This window comes from Salvelinus alpinus, chromosome 29 (genome assembly GCF_045679555.1).
Source record: "Salvelinus alpinus chromosome 29, SLU_Salpinus.1, whole genome shotgun sequence".
Classification (NCBI taxonomy): Eukaryota; Metazoa; Chordata; class Actinopteri; order Salmoniformes; family Salmonidae; genus Salvelinus; species Salvelinus alpinus.
In genome coordinates, this window is record NC_092114.1 from 44,989,956 (window position 1) to 45,017,190 (window position 27,235).

The window sequence follows — 27,235 nt, forward strand, 5'->3', positions numbered from 1 at the left end:
TACATAGTCCCCCCCATTTTAGGGTACCAAAAGTATTTGGACAAATTCACCTATGCGTATTTAAAGTAGTCAAAAGTTCACTATTTGGCCCCATATTCCTAGCAAGCAATGATTACACCAAGCTGGAATCAAATTGTTGGATGATATTTGTGCGTCTAACTATCCATAATCATGGTAGCATCCACAATGTATTAGTGTTTACAAACATATTCTATTCTTATTTACCATTAATTACTATTGGGCAGAAAATAAATCTGAAACAACCATAACAATAATCTAATTCATCCAACACGTTTGTAGGGTCACACATTTGATGTAATCATTGTGTGCTTGGAATATGCGACCAAATACTAAAATTGACTACTTTAAAACACGTGAATTTGTCCCAATACTTTTGGCCCCCTATAATGGGAGTGGACTATGTACAAAAAGTGCTGTAATTTCTAAATGGTTCATCTGATATGGATAAAAATAACCTAAAATTAAAGCTGACAGTCTACACTTTAACCTCATAGTCGTTGTATACTTTCAAATACAAAAGTGCTGGAGAACAGAGCCAAACATAGAACAAATTGTTCACTGTCCCAATAATTACAGAGGGCACTATATATCTTTGTGACAGGTCAGTGAATGTTTGCACTGTGGTCACAGAATAAGTCTCCCGGTGTGTCTCAACCATTTTGTATCAGGCACCAGTGGGCTACTCCTACATGGCCACGAGCTCAAATCTAATTTCTAAACCTCCCATTCTAAGTAAATGAATTACGCAGCACGTTGCATGGCAACAGATGTGAATCACTTAGGCTATTCGCTTCCTACAGTACACCAGATGACTACGCACTTACATTTCTCTGTTAGATTTTCGTTTAGTGCATGGGCATCTTGGTTGGGGTAAGTTAGAACAGAAACAGAAGTCAACAAACCCAGGACATTGAATTTAAATCCATTTTTTTTTTTTCAAACATATACCACCTCCCTTTCAATATAGAGAAGTAATTGAAAATAGCTTCTCAATAATGCATTTTTTATTGAATTGGAACATCAGTTTACAACTTGAATTGACCACAACCCCGAGGGGCATCAATGTTATTGTGGAAGTGGTGATGGGAAGGAATCATGGTGGAAGAATTAAAGGCAAACATGACTCAGGCGAGAGGCATTTCCCAAGACTGAGAAAGAAAGTAACCTCCCGATGCGGTTTTCAAACTCAGGTTTTTATTAAAGCCAGTACAAGTAAAAGATAGTTGAAGACGGAAAGTGGAGTTTCTTGATCCAGCTCCAAAATGAACTTTTCTTCTTTGTCGTTTAGGGGCAACAAAAATATCAACCCCCCCCCCCCCCCCCCTCAAAGCCCTGTTTTATTATATTACCCCTGTGCTGGTGTCATCCTTCTCTGAGAAATGAGAGAAGTGATGACACAGCCAGTAAAGGGTTAACAATTATAAATAATATTCAAAGTCATAACATTTATGGAATTTATCATTGTCCCCCAGCTACACAAACGGATATTGTAGAAGAACATAATATTACGTTTACATTCTCTTTGTGTCTACTTACATAAAATGTAGTGTAAACAAAAAGAGACAACGTAGGAGCAATCATCTCGGGTGTTGGGATCTCGGTTAGGTCTTTGCAAAGGGAAAGTAGACCTCAACTTTTAATTGAAAAACGACAAGAAGAGAAACATAGCAGTAACTACCTTTCTCTGACACTTAAGCCTACTTTGCAAAAGAACAACGTCTTAAAATGCAGTTTAAATAATGAACAGTAGTCTTAGATGTAACTCACGCTAACGCATGCACACAAGCATATATGCAAGCTTAGAGCTAATTCGGAGGGGGAAATTAACTAAAGATTTAATGCAACGTTTTATACTCAAACAAATATGAGAACAATAATCAAACTGAATTATATATCCACCTCTTATCTTCTTTTATTCCGCTGCGTCTCCGTTGTTCAGGCCGACCTCTCCATTCCCTCTTTCTCCAGATCCATGTATCTACGTCTTCACTCATCCACTCTTCGATTCCTTAAGATCCTCCCAATTTACACCTCCACTTCTCCTTCAACTGTACTCATCTATTCCCCTTCCTCCTCAGGCCTCTTCGCCGCTCCCCTTCTTGGTTTAAAAGTACACCTGAAGTCTTCAGCTTCTTTCCCCAACTCATTTCTTATCCACCCTCCATGTGTCACGTCGCCTGCCTCAATGACATTCCGGTAGACTAAGCACTAATTTGATGTGAACCAAGTCAGCTGACAAGTCAGAACCGTGGAGGTAGGTGTGGTCTTTTGGGGGGAAAGAACGGACCACCTGGTCCCCCACCTCTGGGGTGTCCACCGAAAGGAGGCCCAGGCCGTTTCCCCCTGAACATGGGGCTACGGAGAGGTGGGCGTGGGGGTCCCCGCGGGAGGCCTCTCAGGTGTGGATGGCGAGCTAGGTGGAGAGGATGGGGAGGCAGGGGCATGTGGTCAGGGTGGTGCAGGTTCATGTGAGGGGGAAGGGGGTGTCTGTGACCATATGGAGGGGAAGGGCTGCGTAGAGGGTAGTTATAGTAGTAAGGGTCTTCTGAGGGAGAGAGGGGGGGAGTGAGGCGCTCTCTGACTCTATAAGGATAATGAGGATCGTCTACAGGTAGATGGTGGAAATCGTCTGGGTGATAATAGCGATCGTCTGGGTGACAGAGATCGTGAGGGTGCCGGCGGAGGTCCCCGGGATGGCGATGGAAGTCGTCAAGGTGATGCAGGTTGTCAGGCTGACGGAGTAGATCGGAGTGGCCGTGGAGGTCATCTGGGTGACGGCGAAAGTCATCAGGGTGATAGGGGTCACTGATAATCACCGGACCACCCAATGTACGGACGCCCGCCCTGTCATCCTCAATCTCAGGGTTTGGTGAAGTTCCCTCCACAGGCACCATCACAGACGCGGGCGGGCCCTGGTAGTCCTGCGGTGGGGCTGGTATCCCAGGGAAGGGCGGTGGGGGCAGCTGGGGAATGGGGGGCAGAGGGCTGTTGAGGAAGCTTGAGGGGTTGGCCCCCTGTTGGAAAGGCAGAGCATGAGGATCCCTTGTTTGGTAGGGCTGCGTCTGCCCCTCCCCCTGGTATGCATACAGTCCTGACATGGGGGTTTTGCCATCTCCTGCACCTGAGGCAGCCATGTTGTGGTTGCTGGGATGCAGGACCTGTCCCTCTGGGTAGGGATTACCATACCATCCTCCTTCACTCACGTCGGCGTTTGGGCCTGCCGGAGGCCCTCCTGGTGTGTTACTGAGTAACCCCTCCCCAAGGGTTGGGGCTGACACCTGTGTCGTGATGGGCTGGTAATGGGCCAATCCAGACTCTCTGAGAGAAGGAGCTATTCCATGCATCTCTTCCTTCCCTTCATAAGGCAACTGGTGGTACCCTTGACCATTAGGCACTCCTGGATGTAGTCCTAAATGGCCATGAGTGTTGTTGGGATCCTGCCAGGCTTGGTTATGGCAGGCAGTTGGAGACAGAGACAGGCTGCCATCTTCTGGTTTAGGAACCCCAGAGACCTGACCTTGTTTGGCCAGGAAGGGCTCTGCTCCTCCCGGAGTATCCATGATCTCATCCAGGGTGGGGGTGCCTCCTCCGGCCTCGTCCCGTACCGGAGTGCCCCCCTGGGTCTCTGTACCCGCTAAGGGACTGAGGTTGCTGCCTCCCGCTTGGACGGCCACGCTAGCCAAGCCCAGGTTAAAGGCATTAAAGCCAGGATTACCCTGCAGGAAGCTGTGAATCTTGGACTCCAGGCTGGAAGCGGAAGGTTTTTCTTCCTTCTCCTGCTCCAGGACCAGCCCTCTATGAGGGCCGATGGCTAGAGGCAGTGTGGACTGGGGAAGGGACGCTGCCTGAGGGACGGCGGTGGTGTTCCCCACTGCAGGGGCTGATGGGGTTGGTTCGAGCGTAGAGGTGGTGAGAGGAAGGCCTCGAGAGGGTACTGTAGGGGTGGAGGCAGAGGGAGAGAGCTTGCCTGTACTGGGGGAGTTTGAGGAGAGGTTTCCCGCTGGACTGTTCAGACGAGTGGAGAGGCCTAAGGAGAAGACACGTGTTAAAATGTGTGTGTTAAAATACATGACAACTATGAATAGCGAACTCCATTGTACGAATCTGAATGATTCTCACCCAGTACAATAAAATAAGTGATAGCAGAATAAAGATTTACACTCCCCGTCTGTCACCACCATTGCTACTCAAATAGCAGTCAACAAGAACAACGATATCCAAATGTGCACATCACATTTCCAAATCATAAAATGTGTGACAGTGTCAACGTTTATGATCACTAGGTTTGATGTACAGTTCGTTACAAGACGATATGGCGCCATACCCTGGGTTGTTCTGAGCAGAATAAGCCTGTTTGTGAAGAAAGTTGAAGAAGCACAAGCAACAGAATGCACTCACGACTCCTTTCTTTGCACACCAATTACAAACCCCGGTTCTCTGATTTGCCTTGTGAAAGCTTAACATTAAGACCGCATTTTATCACTTAGCTAGCCATGTTGGCAATAGAACAAGCTTTCAAAAATGCCCACCTGACCCAGATTGCGATTTATAATGGACCGTTTTTTGGATTGCGTAAATAACAACCGTAATTGTGTGATGGCGGTGATGCAGGGTTGTGTCCCAAACAAAACAACTAGAAGTGTGCTTGCTCTAGTTCCTCGACGGCAAAGCTAGAAGAGCTAAAAATAATAATAATAATAACTACTTATAGCTGAAGACGGAGTCATTAAAGTTCATTGAAATTGCATAGGAACTCTGTGGCTACTTGGAGACACCAGTTAGTCCTCTCACTCAAATCCTTGTAATTTTGTTGCCTTATGTTGCACCAACCTAACATTTTGCAGGAATAGTCTTATGCTACTGAATGAATCCAGGGTATTTTCAGATCTTGTTATCAACAAATGCGACAAAAAGTACAGCAAAATCAACAGTGTAATGTTTGGCTTCAGTCTTGTGTCAGGTGAACTGTTGTGTACTCACCTTTGGTCTAATAATTTTCCCATTGTCTCCAAACTGTTCTCTTTCAATTGCTACCATGGTTATGCATTTCATATTTCTTCGGGAAGAAACATTTGAATGTAGTCCTATTCATATAGGCCAATTCCCACAAGGGTTAAAGGGCAACTCAATACAACAGCCAACCTTTCTGGTTGAAAATAGCCTGTTTATTTTATTTAACTAGGCAAGTCAGTAAAGAACAAATTCTTGTTTACAATGAGGGCCTACCTCGGCCGAAACCTAACGACACTGGGCCAATTGTGCACCGTCCTATGGGACTCCCAATCACGGCCGGTTGTGATACAGCCTGGAATCGAGCCAGGGTATGTAGTGACGCCTCTAGCACTGAGATACAGTGCCTTAGTGCTCCCGAGTGGCGCAGCGGTGTATGTGGCCTCAATATTAGTCAGAAACATTTATTCCAGTGCCAAAATTGACAAAAAAAAGTGTAAGAAGTCAGTATATTCCAAAACTGAGTTGTGAGATTTGTGTAACTGAGTTAGGGACAAATTACATGGGGTTGTACTTGGGTTTTGATACACGGGATTGTTACGGCTAAGGAAAATTGTCATGCATGGACAAACAGTTATGCGGATTGTGCTGTATCCTCCCCATAAAAGATAGACAGACTTGCCCACATTACACAGTGCCTCAGACTAGTGTACATAAGACAACACGTCGCCAAAGTTACACTTAACAAAAATATAAAACGCAACATGTAAAGTGTTTCATGAGCTGTAATAAAAGATGCCAGAAATGTTCCATATGCACAGAAAGGTTATTTCTCTCGAATGTTGTGCACAAATTTCTTGATATCCCTGTTAGTGAGCATTTCTCCTTTGCCAAGATAATCCAGCCACCTGACAAGTGTGGCATATCAAGTAGCTTATTAAACAATGATCATTACACAGGTGCACCTTCTGCTGGGGACAATAAAAAGCCACTCTAAAATGAGCAGTTTTATCACAACACAATGCCAGATGTCTCAACTTGAGTGAGTGTGCAATTGTCATGCTGACTTCAGGAATGTTCACCAGAGCGGTTGCCAGAGAATTGAATGTTAATTTCTCTAACAGAAGACGCCTCCGACGCCATTTTAGAGAATTTGGCAGTATGTCCAACCGGCCTCACAACTGCAGACGTTTAACCACAGCAGCCCAGGACCTCCACCTCTGGCTTCTTCACCTGCGGGATCTTTTTAGACCAGCCGCAGATTTGCAAAACCGAAGAATTTCTGCACAAATCGTCTCAGGGAAGCTCGTCTGTGTGCTCGTCATCCTCACCAGGGTCTTGACCTGACTGCAGTTCGGCGTCCTAACCGACTAGAGTGGGCAAATGTTCACCTTCGATGGCAATTTGAATGCACAAAGACACCATGACGAGATCCTCAGGCCCATTATCGTGCCATTCATCCACCGCCATCACCAGCATGATAATGCATGGCCCCATGTCGTAAGGATCTGTACACAATTCATGGAAGCTAAAAAAGTCCCAGTTCTTCCATGGCCTGCATACTCAGACATGTCACCATTGAGCTTGTTTGGGATGCTCTGGATCAAAAAGGTGTATAAAAGCGTGTTCCAGTTTCCGCCATTTTTTAAAAAGTATTTGTGACCAACATATGCATATCTGTATTCCCAGTCATGTGACGTCCATAGATGACCTAATTAATTAATTTAAATTGACATATTTCCTCATATGAACTAACTCAGTAAATTCTTTGAAATTGTGCGACTAAAACATCCTCTGCAAAAAAGTCTAAATTAATAACATTTCTTTCGTATGACTATTTGGAGGAAGTGGTAGAATAATAGCTGTTGTTGCTACAGTGTTTCAAGAGCGACTAACACCAGTAACTGACAGGGTACGATAACACACATCGAACCACACCACCAGGACTGATATCTCGTTTTTCTTAATGAGCTAAACGATGAGCTCAGTTACTCTTTAAAATTTGCTCTAACACACGGTTTCTCACCCTGTAGCCCGCTGGCCTGCCCCTGGGATTCGGACAGTGCACTGAAGAGCTCCTCAGGAGTCATGTCCACTTTGGACAGGATGCTGGCCAGAGGGCTGGCTACCTGGGGGGTTACTGGGGCAGGAGGGATGGTCTTGGCTGGAGAGGGGGAGACCAAAGAACCACCTGGACTCACTCCTAGGGGAAAGAGGAAAATAGATTTAAATTCATTAAAACCATGACCAGAGAGACTGTCAAAGAATACAGTAAAAAACTGCTGGTTTTATGAGTTCATGTCTAAGTTTTATTCAACACCATTACAAAACATTAAACGTGCTTCTCTCTACTTCCACTTGAGCTGCAGCTGCAATGAATGAGTAGCCAAGTGTATCGAACACCCTGCATTTTTATTATTAGCAATATTTCACTTTCTCTGGTCATATGAACATGAATTTGTGCAGATGCTGTGAGACTCAAGTTTTGCCATCAGGTGGAAGACTGTTCCCTCTCATCCTACTCTCCCTCCCTCTGCTGAGAATAATGCCGTGTTCAAAACTGGGAACTTTGAAATCTCCGACTTCCGATTCCAGTGCTTTCAAGGCAACTGGGAACTCAGGGAAAAACGAGATCCAACTGGGAAAAATATTTTTGAACAGGCATCCAACTTGAAATTCCAAGTCTGAAACTCGGGCATCTTTCTAGAGCTGCGACTTTCCTACATGAAGATGACTGACGTCGTGATTTGACCTCGTTGTTTCCCCGAGTTCAGTTGTCTTGAAAGGACCATGACCATCAGATACAGGTACCATCAGTCCAGTAAAATAAAAAAGCAAATACTTGAACATTTCAATTTATGCTCAGATGTGCCTTGCAAGTGCTACACCAACTGATCTATTTTCTTATCAAAGCTCGAGTTCTGAAATATAATATGGTCTGAGAAGAACATTATTGGCAGGCCAGGCATATAGCCAAAATACTGTGATAATGTATGCATTCCTACAGAACGGTTTTTATTTGATTAATGTTACATTTGAAGTCATATTTAAAATAAAATAAATCTGAGTCGTAGATCTCAGCTTGCTTTTTGACTGCGAAAGTGATCTCGACTCAGAAAAGGTTGGTGACCACTGCTCAGAATAATGGCTTCTCATTTAAACGGACTTCACAAGGTGTTGTGACATCAAATGTTATTTAACAATGTAATAGTAAATAGGTCTAACCCTCAAGTATCTGAACTGACGTGATCAATTGAGGTTTACTGATGATGAAAAGCGGGCAGTTACTTGCTGTATAAATCTGAGAGCTAAATGTGCGCAATTGTTTTGCACGGAATAATCAGAAACGTATAGTGCATTTAACAATCACTTGAAAACAGCACGCAGTCGTCAATGGTTTTAGCAGAGCTGGGGGTCTCCTTGCCCCTAGCAGGCAAATTGAACGCTCTGCACCTTGAGGCTTTTTATTGATAACCTATAGGATCTCTATGAGAATAACAGTGTTCATGATGTCAGCGGCTAATAGGGCTGGGAATTGCCAGGGACCTCACGATAGTATCGCGATACTTAAGTGCCGATACGATATGCATTGCGATTCTCACAATTCTATATGTATTGCATACTGTTATTGCGATTCTAACATTTTGCTCCATATACACGGAGTGTAAGCTCATTCCATGACAGACTGACCAGGTGAAAGCCATGAAGCCTTATTGATGTCAGTTGTTAAATCCACTTCAAATTGGTGTAGATTAGAAAGGAGAACACAGGATAAAACCCCCATGAGGTCGATATCCACACCCCACTAATATTAATAAGCATTGAAAACATCCACATAAAAATCTAGCAATTCATGCTAGAGATATGTTTTTTGGCATCGGATCCGTCTCAATCCACTGCATCCGCCTATGTCGCACTTCCGCATCTGCAGTGAAACTATGAAAGAGCTAGAGGGGTGTTAATCAGACCATGAGACATCCTGAAAAGCAGTCTCCTCACAAAATCGTCTGTAGCTTACAAACAGTTTGGCCTACATGATGCCATCATTTAGACATTTTTCAAAGAATAACTAATCCCTATGTTTTTTCTTTATTGTATTCATTTCTATCGATCTATTACATTCTGTTGAGCAATGGTTAATTTAGTCTTCCAGGGCAACATATGATAAAAGAGAAGCTACATTATCTAAATTAGACAACTTTACTAACAAAAGGCCTTCCAAAATGTCAGAACTTATAAGCAGAAACATATCTAACATATCAGGCAAAACAAAATCCTGCACCCTGTCCCAAAAATGGTTCTGCAGTCTAAAGCACATTTCTATATTTTCCGTGGTTAGGATTGGGTGCTGGCCTCAGATTTTCATGTAGTCGGCCTGTTGCGGATGGGTTATTAGCAATTGCGGGCAGGTGCGGGTCAATAAACAGCTGAACCATGCACCACTACTGTACATATAACAAATAGGCCTCATTGGCATGGCTTCTGTTATGAGGTGGAACACACTTCAATTCAAACTGTTGATCGAAAATACAATGTTAGAAAATAATTTGAAATTGACAAATTAAAAACAGAGCCTATAGATAATTAGCAGGCAGCATGTGTTAACTGTCCTTTTGAGTAACAATCACATCTTGGAACAGTGGGTGCATTCTGACATCACGTGCATAAAACAACTCACGCTGGGGCGACCGTTACGAGATATTTGTAACCCACGTGTGAAAAGTTTAATTCAATTCTACTTCAAATTTAAATTCAAATTCTGCTTCCAGTGGTGTTATCCAGTTATTCATATTGGAAATTTAAATCAAGTGTTGCATTGAATTAAATTCTGAATTGACCCCAACTCAGGACTGCTTCCTTTATGACGCAACATCAGAATAACAGCGCTGATGATGTCATGGTGCCTTTATGATGCCCCATCAGAATAGCAGTGTTGATAACGCAACAGTGGCTGCCTGCATGTAGTGCCTTTATGATGTTACAATAGCTGAAGTTTCTCACCTGGTTTCTTCATGACAGATGTGATGCTGCTGAGAATAGAGCTAATTTTACCCAGGTCCACATTGGCGAGGTTGACTGATATGTTGGTTGCATGGGTCAAAGGGGTTACGAGAGCTGGGGAGGGTGTGGCTTGTGGAACAGACTTTGCCTCTGTGGCCAGTGGTGGCTGTGTGACAACAGGCACAGGAATGGGGACTGGAGATGGGATGGGACTTTCAACTCGCTGCTCAACTGAAAACAGAGGAAATGTTCAATCCAAACAGCTAAGTTGCAACACAATAGAGCCTTACAGGTATAAATGAGGCACATAAAAGTACTACACTGAACAAAAACATATCCCCAACAAGTGTTGGTTTCATGAGCTGAAAAGATTCCAGAAATTTTACATACGTACAAAAAGCTTATTTCTCTCAAATGTTGTGCACAAATGTGTTCACATCCCTGTTAGTGCGCATTTCTCCTTTGCCAAGATAATCCATCCACCTGACAGGTGTGGCATATCAAGATGCTGGGGGACAATATAAGGCCACTCTAAAATGTGCAGTTTTGTCACAACACAAGGCCACAGATGTCTCAAGTTTCGGGGGAGCATGCAATTGGCATGCTGACTGCAGGAATGTCCATCAGAGCTGTTGCCAGAGAATTTAATGTTAATTTCTCTACTATACGCCGCCCAAAACATAATTTAAGAGAATTTGGCAGTACGTCCAACCGGCATCAGAACTGCAGACCACGTGTAACCACGCCAGCCCAAGGAGTATTTCAGTCAGTAATAAAGCCCTTTTGTGGGGGGAAAAACGTATTCTGATTGGCTGGGCCTGGCTCCCCAGTGGGTGGGACTATGCCCTCCCAGGCCCATCCAGGGCTGCATCCCTTCCCAGTCATTTGGAATCCATAGATTAGGGCCTAAAGTATTTATTTAAATTGACTGATTTCCTTCTATGAACTGTAACTCAGTACAATCTTTCAAATTGTTGCATGATGCGTATATATTTTTGTTCAGTATAGATCCTGTCCCTTTAACACCTGCCCCCCATCTATGCTCTGCATCGCATGTCATTACCCTCACCTATGATACTGACGTTCTCTGCCTCCTCATCCGAGAGCTCCATGTCCTCCACGTCGCGGTTGTCTGACTCCCCTACGGTGAAGCCCTGCTTGGGGGAGCCACCAGGGGAGGACAGGGGGCTGGGTGCTTCCCCTAAAGTGATGTCCGCCTCATCATCCATGGCCAGGCCATCCAGGTCGGAGTCTGGGTCAGCCAGGTCATGGAACGGGGACTCTGAGCCATTGGGAGAGGGGGCGTCCATCGAGGGCGAGGGAATGGGCGACTCATCCAGGTCTGGTAAGGTGGCCTTGAGGCTGTCCAGCTTACGCTTGAGGTGGGACACCCGGTTGGCAAACGTCTTGTAGGCCTTGAGAAGTAAAAAAAAAGAAAAGACAACTCGAACACAAAAAATCTATGCCAAAGCCCTCCACTAAAACCAAAGAAAATATCTTTCAACCTTTCACAACAACAGATACGAAGGCATTAAGGACACCATCTAGTACACTTCATGGTGAGGCCTCAAAATTTCCTACCTAGAAGCCCGTGTTTAAGACATATGGAAGTGGATGGCGGAAAATGTTTTACTTTTAAACTCAGACAAACGAGAAATGAGTTCTAGGTCCCAAGAAACTAAGATGTGATATTTGATCTGACAATTAATCTTAAGTACAGTCATCTCAAATAAAACGGTGAAGGACCTTGGCGTTACTCTGGACCCTGATCTCTCTTTTGACAAACATAGCAAGGGCAACTTTTTTCCCCCATCATCGTAACACTGCAAAAATCAGAAACTTGTCGTCAAAAAAGTATGCAGAAAAGCTCATCCATACTTTTGTCACTTCTATATTAGACTACTGAAATGCTCTACTCTCCAGCTACCCAGGTAGCACTAACTGAAGTGTATTTAGTGCTAAATACGGCTGCTAGATTCTTGACTTGTTCCTACCCATCTCTCCGATTTGGTCCTGCCGTAAATACCTACACGTATGCTACGGTCACAAGACACAGTCCGTAGAATTTCTAAGCAAACAGCTGGAGGCAGTGCTTTCGCCTATAGAGCTACATTTTTATGGAACGGTCTGCCTATCCATGTGAGAGACGCAGACTCGGTCTCGACCTTTAAGTCTTTATTGACGACTCATCTCTTCAGTAGGTCCTATGATTGAGTGTAGTCTGGCCCCGGGGTACGAAGGTGAACGACAAGGCACTGGAGTGACGAACCGCCCTTGCCGTCTCTGCCTGGCCGGCTCCCCTCTTCACCGGGTTTCTCTGCCTCTGACCCTATTATGGGGGCTGAGTCACTGGCTTACTAGTGCTCTACCATGCCGTCCCAGGCTTTTTTGCTATAATCTACTTGAGTGGGTTGAGTCACTGACGCAATCTGCCTGTCCGGTTTTGTGCTCCCTTGGGCTCGTGCAGTGGAGGAGATCTTCGTGGGCTATACTAAGCCTTGACTCAGGGTAGTAAGTTGGTGGTCTGTTGATATCCCTCTAGTGGTGTGGGGGGAGGGTGCTTTGGCAAAGTGGGTGGGATTATATCCTGCCTGGTTGGCCCTGTCCGGGGGTATAGTCAGACAGGGCCACAGTGCTTATCTGGTGTCCTGTGTGAGCTTAAGCTCTCTCCTGCTCACTCAACCTCCCTTTCTATCCCGAGCTCGCTCCACCGCACCTGCTGTCTCTAACTCTGAATGCTATGAAAAGCCAACTGAAATTTACTCTGGAGGTGCTGAACTGTTCCCACTCGACAACTGATTATTATTTGACCCTGCTAGTCATCTATGAACATGGGTAAGAACTATCTGGCCTTAATGGCCATGTACTCTTAGAATCTCCACCTGGCACAGCCAGAAGAGGACTGGCAACCGGTCAGAGCCTGGTTCCTTTCTTTTACTAGGTTCCTGCCTTTCTAGGGAGTTTTTCCTAGCCACCGTGCTTCTACATCTGCATTGTTGCCGTTTGGAGTTTTAGGATGGGTTTCTATAAGCACTTTGACTTCTAATGATGTAAAAAGGGTTTTATAAATACTTTTGATTGATTTGATTCAGCTACTCACATTGGCAACTATCTTGACCTCCTTATACTGCATCTCGTAGAAAATATCTGCGTTGCCAAGAACATCCAACAGAGGGGGCCCTCCTTTGATCTGCCGGTCAAGGAAGGAAACAAACTCCTTTAACTTCGCACTGCCATCCTCAAAGTCCTTGGAGTGCCTCTTTCCTCCTGCCTTATCTGAATGGGTAGTTGATTTAGAGAGAGAAATGAAAGAAAACAAACACACAACCGTGGTCAGTCTAAAAACTACTGTTATCTCCTCCTAGACTAGAGTGGCCAGACAGGGATCAAGGTCTTTTTCTTTCAGATCTGAAAGAGATGCCTCGTGCCTTTTCCAGTTACTGGGCCAATGCTCATTGACAACATTTCAGGAGGATGTGGGCCCTGGTCAAAAGTTGTGCATTAAATAGTGATTAGGGTGCAATTTGGGACAAACAGCATCAATGCTCATGGATAACTTTGCAGCAGGTTGTGTGTTAACCTTAAAACCTTTGGCTATTGTTACCTTTCAGTCTCTTGAGGGCCTCGGTGCTGCAAACATCCACCCTCATGGCTGCCAGCTGTTTCTCCTTCAGTGACACCTCCTCCACAGAGCTGTGGTACTTAGAGAGGTGATCGATGAAAGCCTGGGGCTGCATGACAGGACAGTCAGAGAGTCACACCACAATAGTCATGGTCAATTTCAACATAGTAGCTTTGGAGTACAAACATTTACTTTAAGTATTTACAGTTCTCATAGTACAGTAGTTAGTTCATTTGGTATGTTTTGGTATCAAGAGGATATGCAGTTGAAATTTTCTGAATACACAATTGAGATGGATTAAAAAAAAGAAAACCTCAACAGAACAGAAAATATAATCTATCCTGAACAGTGGGTCGTAGACACTTACGACAAATTCGGCTACAATCTTAGATTGAAGAGCAGCCTTAGGGTTGACTGGAGCTGAAATTACATAAGAAATTACTAAGTTAACACACACAAGCATTGAACTGCACAACAATAAACATGACATTTGTGCAATTTTGAAAGATACTTCATGATATTCAAAAGAAGCAGTATACCACAGTGAACTCCGCTGGTGGTACATGTTCGGCACAGATTTACTCACCTTTAGGCGTCTCTACAGCAGCAGGTGACTCTTCTTTGACAAGACTGGACCTCAGCTCAGCTATAAGCTGCTCTGTGTACACACTCCTCTCCTCCCAGATGGTTAATATCCTGTCCACCGACTTCATCACCTTAGAGTCTCCGACATTACTGCAGGACAGGAGGAGACAGAGAAGGTCATCACTGACATTGCACTGATGTGTATAGTGACAGAGTAGCCCTGGCCAGCAGATCAAACCTTTTTTCTTATACACTCCGTTTTCAGTTTATTAGGTAGTCGGTACACCCATCTAGTACTGTGTCGGAACCACCTTGGCCTCCAGAACAGCCCAAATTCTTTGAGGCATTAACTCTACAAGGTGTAGGGAGGAATAGCATTACGCAGTTGTGGCAGATTTGACGGTGGTACATCCATGCTGCAAACAGCCCGTTCTATTCTCATACCAAAGATGCTTTATTGGGATTGGTCAGCATCAATGTTGAGATATGCTGCGACGTATGTGTTATTCAAAAGTCCAATGAATACTCGCCTTTGTGTAATGATTTAACTCCCACCACTTGTGGGACATTTATTTTAAAAGACAAGTATATATAACTGCACGAGGACAGACAGTGACTGACGGGCTGATACACACGTAACAGTTACAAATAGTAACCATCTAGAAATAGCGCAAAAATTAGTTTTTCAAAGATTTCAAAGAAAAGGGAAGTAGACAATGAATGTAGGGTGTTTCAGCAAGAGTGGACATCGAAATATTTATTTGAGGTATCAGGGAAAGCTGTGTGCTAAGTGTATGAAGAGAGCATCGCTGTCTTGAAAGACTAAAACTTGTCTAGACACCTCCAGACAAATCATGCAGAGAAATATAGGATTATGTCTTCTGAGCAGAGGGCAAGTGCATCGAAAGAGTTGCTTTCTCAGTTGCAAAAGCAGCAAGGACTTCTCACAAAACTGCATTCAGCAAACGACGGAATTGCGAGAGCTAGCTATGTACTGCCCCACAAAATTGCTAAACATAGCAAGCCAGTCACTGAGGGCGAATTAATTAAATAATGTTTGACTCTGCAGCAATACTTTGCCCCGACAAGAAAGAGCTGTTTGAAAATGTTTCCCTGTCAAGACTAACAGTGATAAGCGTGTTGAGGACATTGCAGAGAATATGGAACAACAGTTGAAAGACAAGGTAAAGGATTTCACCTGTTTCTCCTTGGCCTTGGATGAGAGCAGTGATGTACATGACACGGCACAGTTGTTGATATTCTTACGAGGCATAACCCCAGACTTTGAAATTACGGAGGAGCTCATTTTACTGCAGTCAATGAAGAGCACAACCACAGGGAAAGATTTATTGGAGGATAAGTATGGGGCAAAGCTGGGACTGACTTTTGAAAAGTTATTCTGTGTGACCACTGATGGGTGCCCAAACTTCACAGGAAAAAACGTTGGCCTTTTGAAAAGGATACAAGATCAAGTAGCTGAGCTGAACCCAGATCACAAAATTATTTTCCTGCATTGCATTATTCATCAGGAGGTGCTCTGTAAATGTGTTCTGAAAATGAGCCATGTTGTGGATACAGTCACTAAAGTGGTAAACTTCATAAGAGCAAAATCTTTAAACCACAGGCAGTTTGACTCACTGTCTCTTCCAACAGTCGGGTCATGCAGATCTCCCCTACCACAAAAAGGTGAGATGGCTGAGTTGGGGAAGGTGCTTAAAAGGGTGTGGGACCTGAAGCCGGAGATTGCTGAGTTTTTGCAAATGAAAGGAAAATGTGGTTCTCCCTCAACTGCAAGATAAAACATGGTTGGCTGATTTTGCTTTCACCGTGGACATCATGGCCCTCATGAATGAACTGAATTCCAAACTATAAGAGAAGGGCCTTTTTGCACATCAGATGTACAGCCTTGTCAAAGTCTTCAAGGGAAAATTACTCCTCCTGACCCGCCAAGTAGAAGCCAACAATCTCACCCACCTTCCGACACTACTAGTCTGTTCCCTATCAGATGACCAGCAGGAGAAGAATACATCGCTGCTGCGTGCTTTGAACGGTGAGTTCTCGTCATTTTGAGGATTCCAAAGTGTTGGAAAATGACATGCTGTTGGTTTCCTCTCCCTTCACCTTCAATGTGGATAACACTCCCACTGACCTGCAACTTGAGCTTATCAATCTTCAGTCTGATGCAGTGATTGGAGAACTATTCAAAACAATGTCGCTGACGAGGTTCTATGCATCTCTCGAACAAAAGTTCCAAAGATTAGAAGTCATGCTCAGAGGATGTTTGTACTATTTGGGTCAACCCATGTATGTGAACAGACATTTTCAGTGATGAAATATAACAAGTCACAGATCATCTCTTACTGACTCTCACCTTTCAGAAATCCTGCGTATAGCGACGTCAGAAACTATACCGGACTTCACTGCTCTATCTATCTAGTCAATGCCCATCAAAGACTTCACTCCTCACACTGATTGAGTAGTTTAAATGGAATGTTGAGCGCTCTTTGTTTTTGTGCATACCCATTAACAAGAGTTCTGTCCGTGGTGCTGAATGCAGTGTACTTTTCCCTCCGTGTATATATATACGTATGTATATATTCCTTGCATGTATAATAATGAAAATACCTACCAAAAAGGAGAACACGGATGTGGTTTATTTCTGTGCATGTTAAAAAAGTAAAATAAGTAGCATATCTGGATGTGATTTACAGTAGATATGTCTGTCAACAGTCATACACATGTATAATCCTGTAATATGATTCCGGCCCGCGACGGCAAAAATATATTCTAATGTGGTCCTCCATGGAAAATACTTGCTCAGGCCTGCCCTAAACACTGTCAATACTTGTCTGCCTGCTTTATATAGCAAGCCACGGCCACGTGACTCACGGTCTGAAGGAGTGATTAATTTTTGTGAACGGGATGGTTTACCTAATAAACTGCGTGTATAGTGCTCTACTTTTTATCAGAGCTCAATGGGCCCTGGTTTAGTAGTGCACTATATAAAAAGGGAATATGAAGACATTTGGGACACGGTCATTGACTTGTATGGTGGACAAACAAAAACATTGTAGACGTTAGCTCTGACCGTGTGGCTTCCGGGCTGAAGTTTTCCCATAGGTACAGGATCTGTGTTTTTATTGCAGCAATTTAAAATTATTTGAGGAGCATTCAAGTTACGACTGCCATAGGGAGGTTAACAGGCATGCTAACAAGCAGTCAATGCACAACAATTCTTGCTGTCGCAGGGAAAACAGCTTTTCATTCCTACTTTTTTCTCAACTCCTAAATATCCTCGAACTGCACTATTGTAAACCTGGAGTTTATAGCAACAGCATGGTTAAGCACATTATCGCTCTGCAATTCATTTCGAGTGCATAGGGGAGAGGGGGGCTAAATGTAACACGCCTATTGTAGAGTAACTTGGGGTAAACCACCACCCTACTCCTAAATCATTTTTGGGAGAGTGACTTAAATTTTGATGAGACAGATTACATTTTTAGAAGAGCAAGAGTAGTGGCAAACAGGGAAAGTTTTGGGGGAATGTTTTTGGACATGAACCGCTTTCTGTGAGAAGTACCCCAAGTTACCCTTACAGGTAGGCCTACATTATAACACTGTGTTTATGCAAGTTTTCTGGAAACAGGACTCCCAAGAGATCTTTTCCCCCGCACTGCTACATTTGTTCCCCCTAGAAGAAACACTGGTACAGATCTATGATCTGCTCCCTCTCCCTCAATACTAACCTTACCCATTAGTGCATAACCGACCCATGATCAGCATCTAGGGGCCACTTCAACTAACAGTGTGTGGTTTACTCACTTGACCAGCTGGAAGGCCTCAGGGAGCACGTCGGCGAAGGCAGTACGGTAGACGATGGCATTTCTCCTCTTACAGTTCTGAATGACATCGTTGGCGAGGTAGAACAAATTGAGCCGATGAGAAGCCTCAGCTGCCAGGAGAAAATAGCAGGAAAAAGGGGGAGGGAGAGAGAAAATAGTTGAATTGTAAACCACAGTGGTGGGACTGTAAAAATTGCCAGCATGACAAGTGTTACACAAACAAAATACCATACAATTTCATATGTCTAGCCTTTCAGTACCCGACACTGCCACTACTACAGCATTAGGCTTATACCGGTAACTGCCAAAATAAAGGCAAAACCAACAAAGTCTCTTAATAGGGCAGTGGGCCACCACGAGCCGCCAGAACAGCTTCAATGAGCCTCGTCATCATTTCTACAAGTGTCTGGAACTCAAGCAGTGCGGCTTGGCAGGGTTGTGTTTCGGAGGACGCATGGCTCTAGATCGTTGCCTCTCCCAAGTCCGTAGGAGAGTTGCAGCGATGGGACCAGACTAACTACCAATTGGATATTACGAAATTGGGGAGAAAAAAAGGGGTAAAAGCACAAGAACAAAAAACAGAAATAAAAAATAAAATGGTCTGGACCTCTATTGGATGGATGCGACACCATTCTTCCATAAGAAATTCCATAATAGGAGTTTCATTGATGTTGGTGGAAAACGCCGTCTCAGGCACCACTCCTCAATCTCCCATAAGTGTTCAATTGGGTTGAGATCTGCTGACAGACAGCCATGGCATATGGTTTACATTGTTTTCATGCTTATCAAACCATTCAGTGACCCCTCGTACACTGTGGATGTGGGCATTGTCATCCTGGAAGAGATCACTCCCATCAGGGTAGAAATGCTTCACCAGAAGTTGAAGGTGATCACTCAGAATGGCTGCGTATTTTTTTTATACATATATACATTATACATATACACAAGGATATCACTACCGACAGCATTTTATCAACACAAAATCTTAAAATCTGTTCATATAAACCCACAGAAAGAACAAACACCTTTTTTACATTTTCTGACAAGCGCGCACTTGGACATGGTCATTTTCACATTTTCATAAATTCATAGAACGTCTGGGAATTACGTAGTCAGGCATTTGTGAAAGTTCTATAGCAATATAGCGGGAAAGCAGCTGTGCGTTTGGACAATTAATACACACTGTCCAGGACGGGGGTGCCATCTTTCACTTTGAACTGGACTGTATGTTTACAGGCAGTAGCAACAGCTCGACTTTTGATCATGAGAACGCATTCTCCCTTGCCCCCCATTTGGCAAATGTCACCATAATTCTTAGCCTGAGTCCTGCTTATGAGCAAAAACTAAAGCAGGAAGCATCAATTAAAAAAGTAGTCAGATGTAGCAGATGCTAAGCTACAGGACTATTTTGCTAGCACAGACAGGAATATGTTACGGGATTCTCCGATGGCATTGAGGAGTACACCACATCAGTCACTGGCTTTATCAATAAGTGCATCAATGACGTCATCCCCACAGTGACAGTACATACACTACCGTTCAAACGTTTGGGGTCACTTTTTGAAAGAAAAGCAAATTTTTTGTCCAATAAAATAACATCAAATTGATCAGAAATACAGTGTAGACATGTAAATGTTGTAAATGACTACTGTAGCTGGAAACAGCAGATTTTTTATGGAATATCTACATTGGCGTACAGAGGCCCATTATCAGCAACCGTCACTCCTGTGTTCCGAAGGCACGTTGTGTTAGCTAATCAAATTATATCATTTTAAAAGGCTAATTAATCATTAGAAAACCCTTTTTTAATTATGTTAGCACATCATTCTTCAGACTAGTTGAGTATCTGGAGCAACAGCATTTGTGGGTTCGATTACAGGCTCAAAATGCCCAGAAACAAAGACTTTCTTCTGAAACTCGTCAGTCTGTTCTTGTTCTGAGAAATTAAGGCTATTCCATGCGAGAAATTGACAAGAAACTGAAGATCTCGTACAACGCTGTGTACTACTCCCTTCACAGAACAGCGCAAACCGGGATGCTAGGCAGAGTTGCAAAGAAAAAGCCATCTCTCCGACTGGCCAATAAAAGATTAAGCTGGACAAAACAGACACTGGACCTCTGCCTAGAAGGCCAGCATCCCGGAGTCACCTCTTCACTCTCGAAGTTGAGACTGGTGTTTTGCAGGTACTATTTAATGAAGCTGCCAGTTGAGGACTAGTGAGGCATCTGTTTCTCAAACTAGACACTAATGTACTTGTCCTCTTGCTCAGTTATGCACCGGGGCCTCCCACTCCTCCTTCTATTCTGGTTAGAGCTAGTTTGCGCTGTTCTGTGAAGGGAGTAGATGTGAATATTGACCTTTAAAAATCATACTCACAAGGCCATAGGGCCAGACGGATAACCAGGACGTGTACTCCGAGCATGCGCTGACCAACTGACATTTTCAACCTGACCGAGTCTGTAATAACAACATGTTTCAAGCAGACCACCATAGTCCCTGTGCCCAAGAAAGCGAAGGTAACCTGCCTAAATGACTACCGGCAGAGATTAAGTGTTTCGAAAGGCTGGTCATGGCTTACATCAACAGCCTCATCCTGGAAACCCTAGACCCACTCCAATTTGCATACCGCCCTAACAAATCCACAGATCTCTATTGCACTCCACACTGCCCTTTCCCACCTGTACAAAAGGAACACCTATGTGAGAATGCTATTCATTGACTACAGCTCAGCGTTCAACACCATAGTGCCCTCAAAGCTCATCACTAAGCTAAAGGACCCTGGGCCTAAACACCTCCCTCTGCAACTGGATCCTGGACCGGCCGCCCCCAGGTGGTAAGGTTAGGCAACAACACATCCGCCACGCTGATCCTCAACACGGGGGGCCTCAGGGGTGCATGCTCAGTCCCCTCCTGTACTCCGTTCACTCATGACTGCATGGCCAGGCACGACTCCAACACCATCATTAAGTTTGCCAATGACTACAACGGTAGGCCTGATCACCGACAACAATGAGACAGTCTATAGGGAGGTCAGAGACCTGGCAGTGTAGTGCCAGGACAACAACCTCTCCCTCAATTTGATCAAGACAAAGGAGATGGTTATGGACAATAGGTAAAAGACACAGCATGCCCCCATTCTCATCAACGGGGTTGTAGTTGAGCAGGTTCAATTTCAAGTTCCTTGGTGTCCACATCACCAACCAACTAACATGGTCCAAGCACACCAAGACAGTCGTGAAAAGGACACGACAGCGCTTATTCCCCCTCAGGAGACTGAAAAGATGTGGCATGGGTCCTCAAATCCTCAAAAGGTTCTACAGCTGCACCAACGAGAGCATCCTGACTGGTTGCATCACTGCATGGTATGGCAACTGCTTGGCCTCCGACCGCAAGGCACTACAGAGGGTAGTACGTACGGCCCAGTACATCACTGGGGCCAAGCTTCCTGCCATCCAGGACCTCTATACTAGACGGTGTCAGAGGAAGGCCCTAAAAATTATCAAAGACTCCAGCCACCCTAGTCATAGACCTCTCTGCTACTGCATTTACAAGTGGTACCGGAGCACTAAGTCTAGGTCCAAGAGGCTTCTAAACAGCATATACCCCCACCCATAAGACTCCTGAACAGCTAATCAAATGTATACCCAGAATATTTGCATTGCCCCCCCCCCCCCTTTACACTGCTGCTACTGTTTATTAATCTATGCATAGTCACTTGACCTCTACCTACATGTACATATTACCTCATTTAACCGGTGCCCCTGCACATTTACTGTACCGGTACACCCTGTATATAGCCTCCCTACTGTCATTTTACTGCTGCTCTTTAATTATTTGTTACTTTTATTTTTTACTCATCCATTTTCTACTTAAAACTTATTTTTATTAAAACTGCATTGTTGGTTAAGGGCTTGTAAGTAAGCATTTCACTATACCTGTTGTATTCGGCACATGTGAGAAATCAAATTTGATTTGCCAAAAGCTGCAAAATACAGCTGAAAGGATTTATGCAAATATGTAAACATCACGGGAGCCTTACATTTGAGAAAGTCACAATCCTATTGATAAAAAAAAAAAGTAGGCTCTCTCTCCATCAGCTGCCGATGCACATTAATAAGATCAACAACTAATGCTAGCCAGAGTGAGATGAGCTAAAATCTAAACGAGGGAAGATTAGTTACACCCTATCAAACTTTTTCAACTAGTTGGCTGTCAAAATTGATTAAAAAAAAATTAAAAAGGGAAATAGTAGCCTGCTAGTCCTTCTGCAGCCTGCTCGCCAATGCATGCTTGTCCCAACCAAAGTTGACAATGGGAACTTGCCTGCCCACCCATTTGATCGATGCCAAATACATTTGATTGACAACTAAGATATATGCTAACTGTGGATAACAGTTGTTCAAGTTCAGCATAGCTCGCTAGTTAGCTAGCAAAACAATGTACATTTCTTGCTACCTAACCAAACGACACCTGCAGCATCTCTTGCTGTAGCCAACAAAAAAATGATGAGGGGAAAAAGTTGGTCACTCACCCACTCCTCCAATGACATGACATTCTCCCAGTAGCTAGCATTAGGCTCAGTGTTCTTAGCTTGCTAAATAAATAGCTACGCTAGCCCAGGGGTGTCAAATTCAATCTGCGCACGGACAATATTTTAAAAACACTGAATTTGCAGGCCAGCCATAGCCTATTTGTTTTCACAAAAACACATGCAACTACGACCCCAACTGAACGTTGTTTTATCAGAAAAATATGGCACTTTATAATGTCCACTTATGATGCTCTTTATAGCATTTTAAAATATTAAAATAAAAGATAAATAATATGTCCAGCCTTTGCTGCTATGCTTGCAGATGTGCATAACATGCTGTGGACCCTAATCAAAAAGTATTTAACTCCAAATAAATACGTAGCTATGTAGTAACATGTCAACTGAAAACATGATTAAAAAAAAGTTTTGCCAACCATTCCCAGCCTTAGTTACAGTCCGCTTTTGTTCAAAATATTGAATAATTGAAAACAGTGCATCTCGAATGAGTTGTGGCAGCAAACAATGTACCAGGCCAGCTGTGATTTTACAATCTGATAGCCATATTTTTTGGACTACCAAGAAATGTATTGGTGAATTATATTAATCATACATTGAACTGCATCCATCTATTCTTCCCACAATGCCTGACAGTACGTCATGGAATTTTGAGTCAAATAGAACACATTTTAAAACCTCTTATGTTGGTTTTGAAGCATAAACTGGGATTTTTTTGGCCTGATATGATTGTCTGTTTCATACCTGCAAAGTTGTTAAAACTGTCAGTTCCACTTTAAAACACTATTATTGCACACAGAGTCCATGCAACGTAAGTAATCAATTTTAAATTCAGGCTGTAACAAAATTTGATAAAGGTCAAGGGTATGAATACTTTCTGAAGGCACTGTAAACAGTCAGGGGAATTGACAGTTCCTCCAGTATTCCGATCAATTTTTGGGGGCTAAATCAATACTTCCCTGCATATTATGTGAGTGCCTGCACATTTGACCAATCACTGCATTATTTCCACATTAAAAAAAAGAGTAAAAAAGCAATATTCCAGCATTATTTGATACATTTTTTTTTTTTAAGACCCATCTCTGCAGTATAAAATGTTTTAACCAAACACTGCACATTTATTCTGCACAATATGGTTCAATCAAGCCACACGTCAACAAACTTATTCCCTCAACGCATGTGACAAATTGGACAAAATCATTGCCATGCAAAATATCAGAATTGACTCTGCAATACCAAGCATTTTTGCCCGCACATATCACAAAAATATCCCTACGAAATCCTGGAGGGACCGTTTAGAATTGTGGAAGTTGGTTCCTGTTTCAGTCATGTCTTTGGCCACGTTCGCATTGGTCAAACAAAAACACACAAATGATTGGGAGGCACTATTTGTCAACCACAATGCAGGTCATGGCTGCATAGTGTAATTGGCGAGAAGCAACTTGAAGGTGACTTCATCAAAAACTACATGACCTTAAACCACAAGGTTTTTGTAAAGCTCCTGCAGTCAACATGTCGCAAGAAGGACCATTTTTATACCCATAATGTAACACACTTTGAAAGCTGGTGATCAACGATGGTCCGCTTGAACCCGCCCAATAACTTCTATTGTGACATTATAAAGGCAGGTAGCCACTAGTGATGGGGGTCTCTCTGGTCTCTCTCGTCCCTCTGCAGCAGACATGCACCGAGTGTACAAAACATGAATATTGAGTTGCACCTAAGTATCATGATATCGTATTGTGAGGTCCCTGGAAATTACCAGCCCTATTAGCCACTATGACATCAACACTGTGATTCAGACGTCACACACAGCCAGGCAAGGCACTTAGCCACGATAAGATCATCAACACAAGTGTTCTGAAGTCATATACGCTAAAGAGGGAGGCAGTTAGCCACTATTACCCTACGTCAACAGGTTTATTCTGTCATACCATAAAAGGCAGACACTATATCTAATTAATTTATGTTTTTTGGCGATATTCCAAATGCCTGTATCTGCATTTAATCGTTATTAGGAGTGTATATGTCCGCTTGCTCGCTTGTTGTATTTTTGGTCTCTTCTCCTTCTCCTCCATCCCATTTACGCCAGAGATCTGTATATAATGACGAGATGCACATCTCCGCCCTAACAAATGGGAGACAGTTGTTGTCCCAAAGTCGGGAAGGCAGGCGACAAGCTTAGGTCCAATATAAGCCCTTAGAAACGCATTACTTATTTTGGAACGTTTTTAGCGAGAGTGAAACCTCTCGCGCCGCCTCTTCCTCTATGGTTTACACACACAAGCCTCTCCCCTGCCTCTCACGCCAACAAAGTTGAGATCACATATTCCACTCTGACAAGCGTTTTCAACTCACTATTTGAATTTGGTCCAACAGAATCTGTCATATGGATACCAAAACACATTGAGACATTATTTGACTGTAATAGAGGATAAGTTAACTTCACAATACCCTTTTTATGTCTCAACTACTCAAATTGTGCACAGAGGAGACTACTAAAACGAGTGTATCAATGAACATTGAAAAAATGTATGCTCAGTTTATCGCGCACTGCATTGGGGTACCGCTAGCAGCATTTTATCCAAACACTTATACTAGCTGTCTTTCATTAAATGTGCACTGACCATAAAACACAATTATAAAGAATTGGCAACTCGTTTTCATTCTGAACAAAGTGGACAGGCTAACATGCTTTGCAAACAGACAGAAGGGTGTGTTCATAACAATTAAACTGTTCAACCTTGTTAGTTAGCAAATAGATCCAAGTTAGCTGAACTTGAAATAAAGATTAGCTGGCTTATCACTAGCACGTGGGCTTGAGATTTTTATTTAACTAGGCAAGTCAGTTAAGAACAAATTCTTATTTACAATGACGGCCTACCCCGGCCAAACCCTAACGACGCTGGGTCAATTGTGCGCCGCCCTATTGGACTCCCAATCATGGCTGGGTTGTGATACTGCCTGGAATCGAACCAGGGTCTGTAGTGATGCCTCTAGCACTGAGATGCAGTGCCTTAGACCGCTGCGCCACTCGGGAGATTGTGGATGAGACCTGTGTTCATTTTCTATAGCCTTATGCCTGCTACAAGAAGTTAGTCATTAGTGAACGTGCATTATGCATGGTTCTAGATAAATAACTGGGAGTTTATATAGTGTGCAACATATTTTTATAGCTTATTCGCAGTTAGTCAGCACCTCTACATAAAATCACTCTCTCTGGGTGAGCGCCAGCTCATGATTTTTTATTCGTCTAGTTAAATCTGTAACAAAAAAGGGCATTTACTTACACTTGAAAGCCAGATGTGATTATCGGCAAAAAAAAGCAGGTAAAACTAATTTGATAAAATAATGTAATTATTAGTGGGTCTTATGGTTGTGGAAGGCTTATATTTATCCATGGTATAACTTCACAAGCTGTGAATTCATTAGACTATTTCTGACTGTTTGAAATGCAGTGACCATTAAATTGTACAACGCTGATTTAGAGAAAACATTTTAAATGTTTTATATGTGAATCGACCATAATTTTGAAAAATATATATTATTTTTAGGTCTAATCACTCAGCCCTAGCAGACACTAAAGCACTTAAAATTCGAGCTAGGTCGAGGGAAACCTGGGACAGCGCAGCTTGTCTGGACTTGTTTCTGTTAGCTAGCACATTGACAAGCAAATACTGCAGTAGTCAGAAATGACACTAATTACCACCATAGCTGGATCCTTCATTACATTTTTGCACTACACAATAAACTTTTGAGAAAGTTTAGTGACTCAAATGCTAGTGACCAAAAACATTAGCTAGCAAATCAGAGTTAAAACAAGCTAGCTAGCAGGAATTGTAGCTTGCCAAGTCGTATTGAGAGCTAGCTAGCTACATCATATCAAACCTGTCTGGTTTTCTTGGTTAGCTAGCTAATAGCCAATGTCATAGCAAGCAAGGTAGGAATTAAGTTAGCTAGCATGTTACGCTAATCGTTTAGCTAACTACAGCAAGCTAAATACATCGCTCTGAGTCTGGCTTTTACTGGCAGGAGTATGGGGTAATGTTAGTTACAGTATGGTGAGGGTGAATTAAATTCTTCAACATCTTGCTTGCTAGCAACATTAGTGAAGCCAGCTGCAGTCACATTTTGTCTACCTAGCAACATGACATCATTTCTAATTATCTGGAAGCAGTGGAAACATCTTGAGCTAGGCCACCAAGTCCAGCCCAACCTGGGTTGGTTTCAAAGTGCCAATGGAAGAACCTCTAAGAAGGTTTCAGGCCAACATAGGTCCTTAAGTGAAATCTCCACCAGCCGGGGCACCAGGTAATGCAAAACAAACTTGCCCTTTAAGCCTACATCATAACATTTTTAAGCATTGCCAACATCAGCTTCTGTTGCTGAAAAGGCAGGAACACCAGCAAACAGTCATGGTGACTGAAACTCAGAGCTCCGCCTCCAAGGCAGTCACAGCAACATCCTGATACTTATCTAAGCCCGGGTGAAAATACTTAATTCCCTGCTGTAGTAACAAGACCAGGCATACCAACATAACATTGTACTCTTCCTCAGCCAATTGGTATAAACTAAAAGGAGTAATTAGCAGGCTATGCATTTTGGAGTGAGTGAACTATCACTTGTTCCTAAACTAGGTCCATGAAGGAATCCTACAAAGACCCCTT

General features: G+C 43.3%; 1 protein-coding gene across 14 annotated transcripts in view; it reads right to left on the bottom strand.

Moving 5' to 3' along the window:
• LOC139558812 (CUGBP Elav-like family member 3) overlaps positions 1 to 27,235 on the bottom strand; it is a 60,470-nt gene that overhangs the window by 30,068 nt on the left and 3,167 nt on the right. For 9 of the 14 annotated variants that reach the window (XM_071374271.1, XM_071374272.1, XM_071374268.1 and 6 more), the window contains exons 2-10: positions 18,002 to 18,131; positions 14,181 to 14,329; positions 13,962 to 14,014; positions 13,577 to 13,703; positions 13,073 to 13,248; positions 11,042 to 11,387; positions 9,973 to 10,203; positions 6,998 to 7,174; positions 1,921 to 4,048 (exon numbers count right to left, since the gene is read on the bottom strand). In XM_071374271.1, the coding sequence (XP_071230372.1) occupies positions 2,262 to 4,048; positions 6,998 to 7,174; positions 9,973 to 10,203; positions 11,042 to 11,387; positions 13,073 to 13,248; positions 13,577 to 13,703; positions 13,962 to 14,014; positions 14,181 to 14,329; positions 18,002 to 18,131 (3,176 nt within the window). In that variant the 3' untranslated portion in view covers positions 1,921 to 2,261. Of the gene's footprint in view, positions 1 to 1,920; positions 4,049 to 6,997; positions 7,175 to 9,972; positions 10,204 to 11,041; positions 11,388 to 13,072; positions 13,249 to 13,576; positions 13,704 to 13,961; positions 14,015 to 14,180; positions 14,330 to 18,001; positions 18,132 to 27,235 lie in introns of those variants that run through there. The other 5 variants (XM_071374277.1, XM_071374275.1, XM_071374276.1 and 2 more) reach the window with 1 other exon arrangement.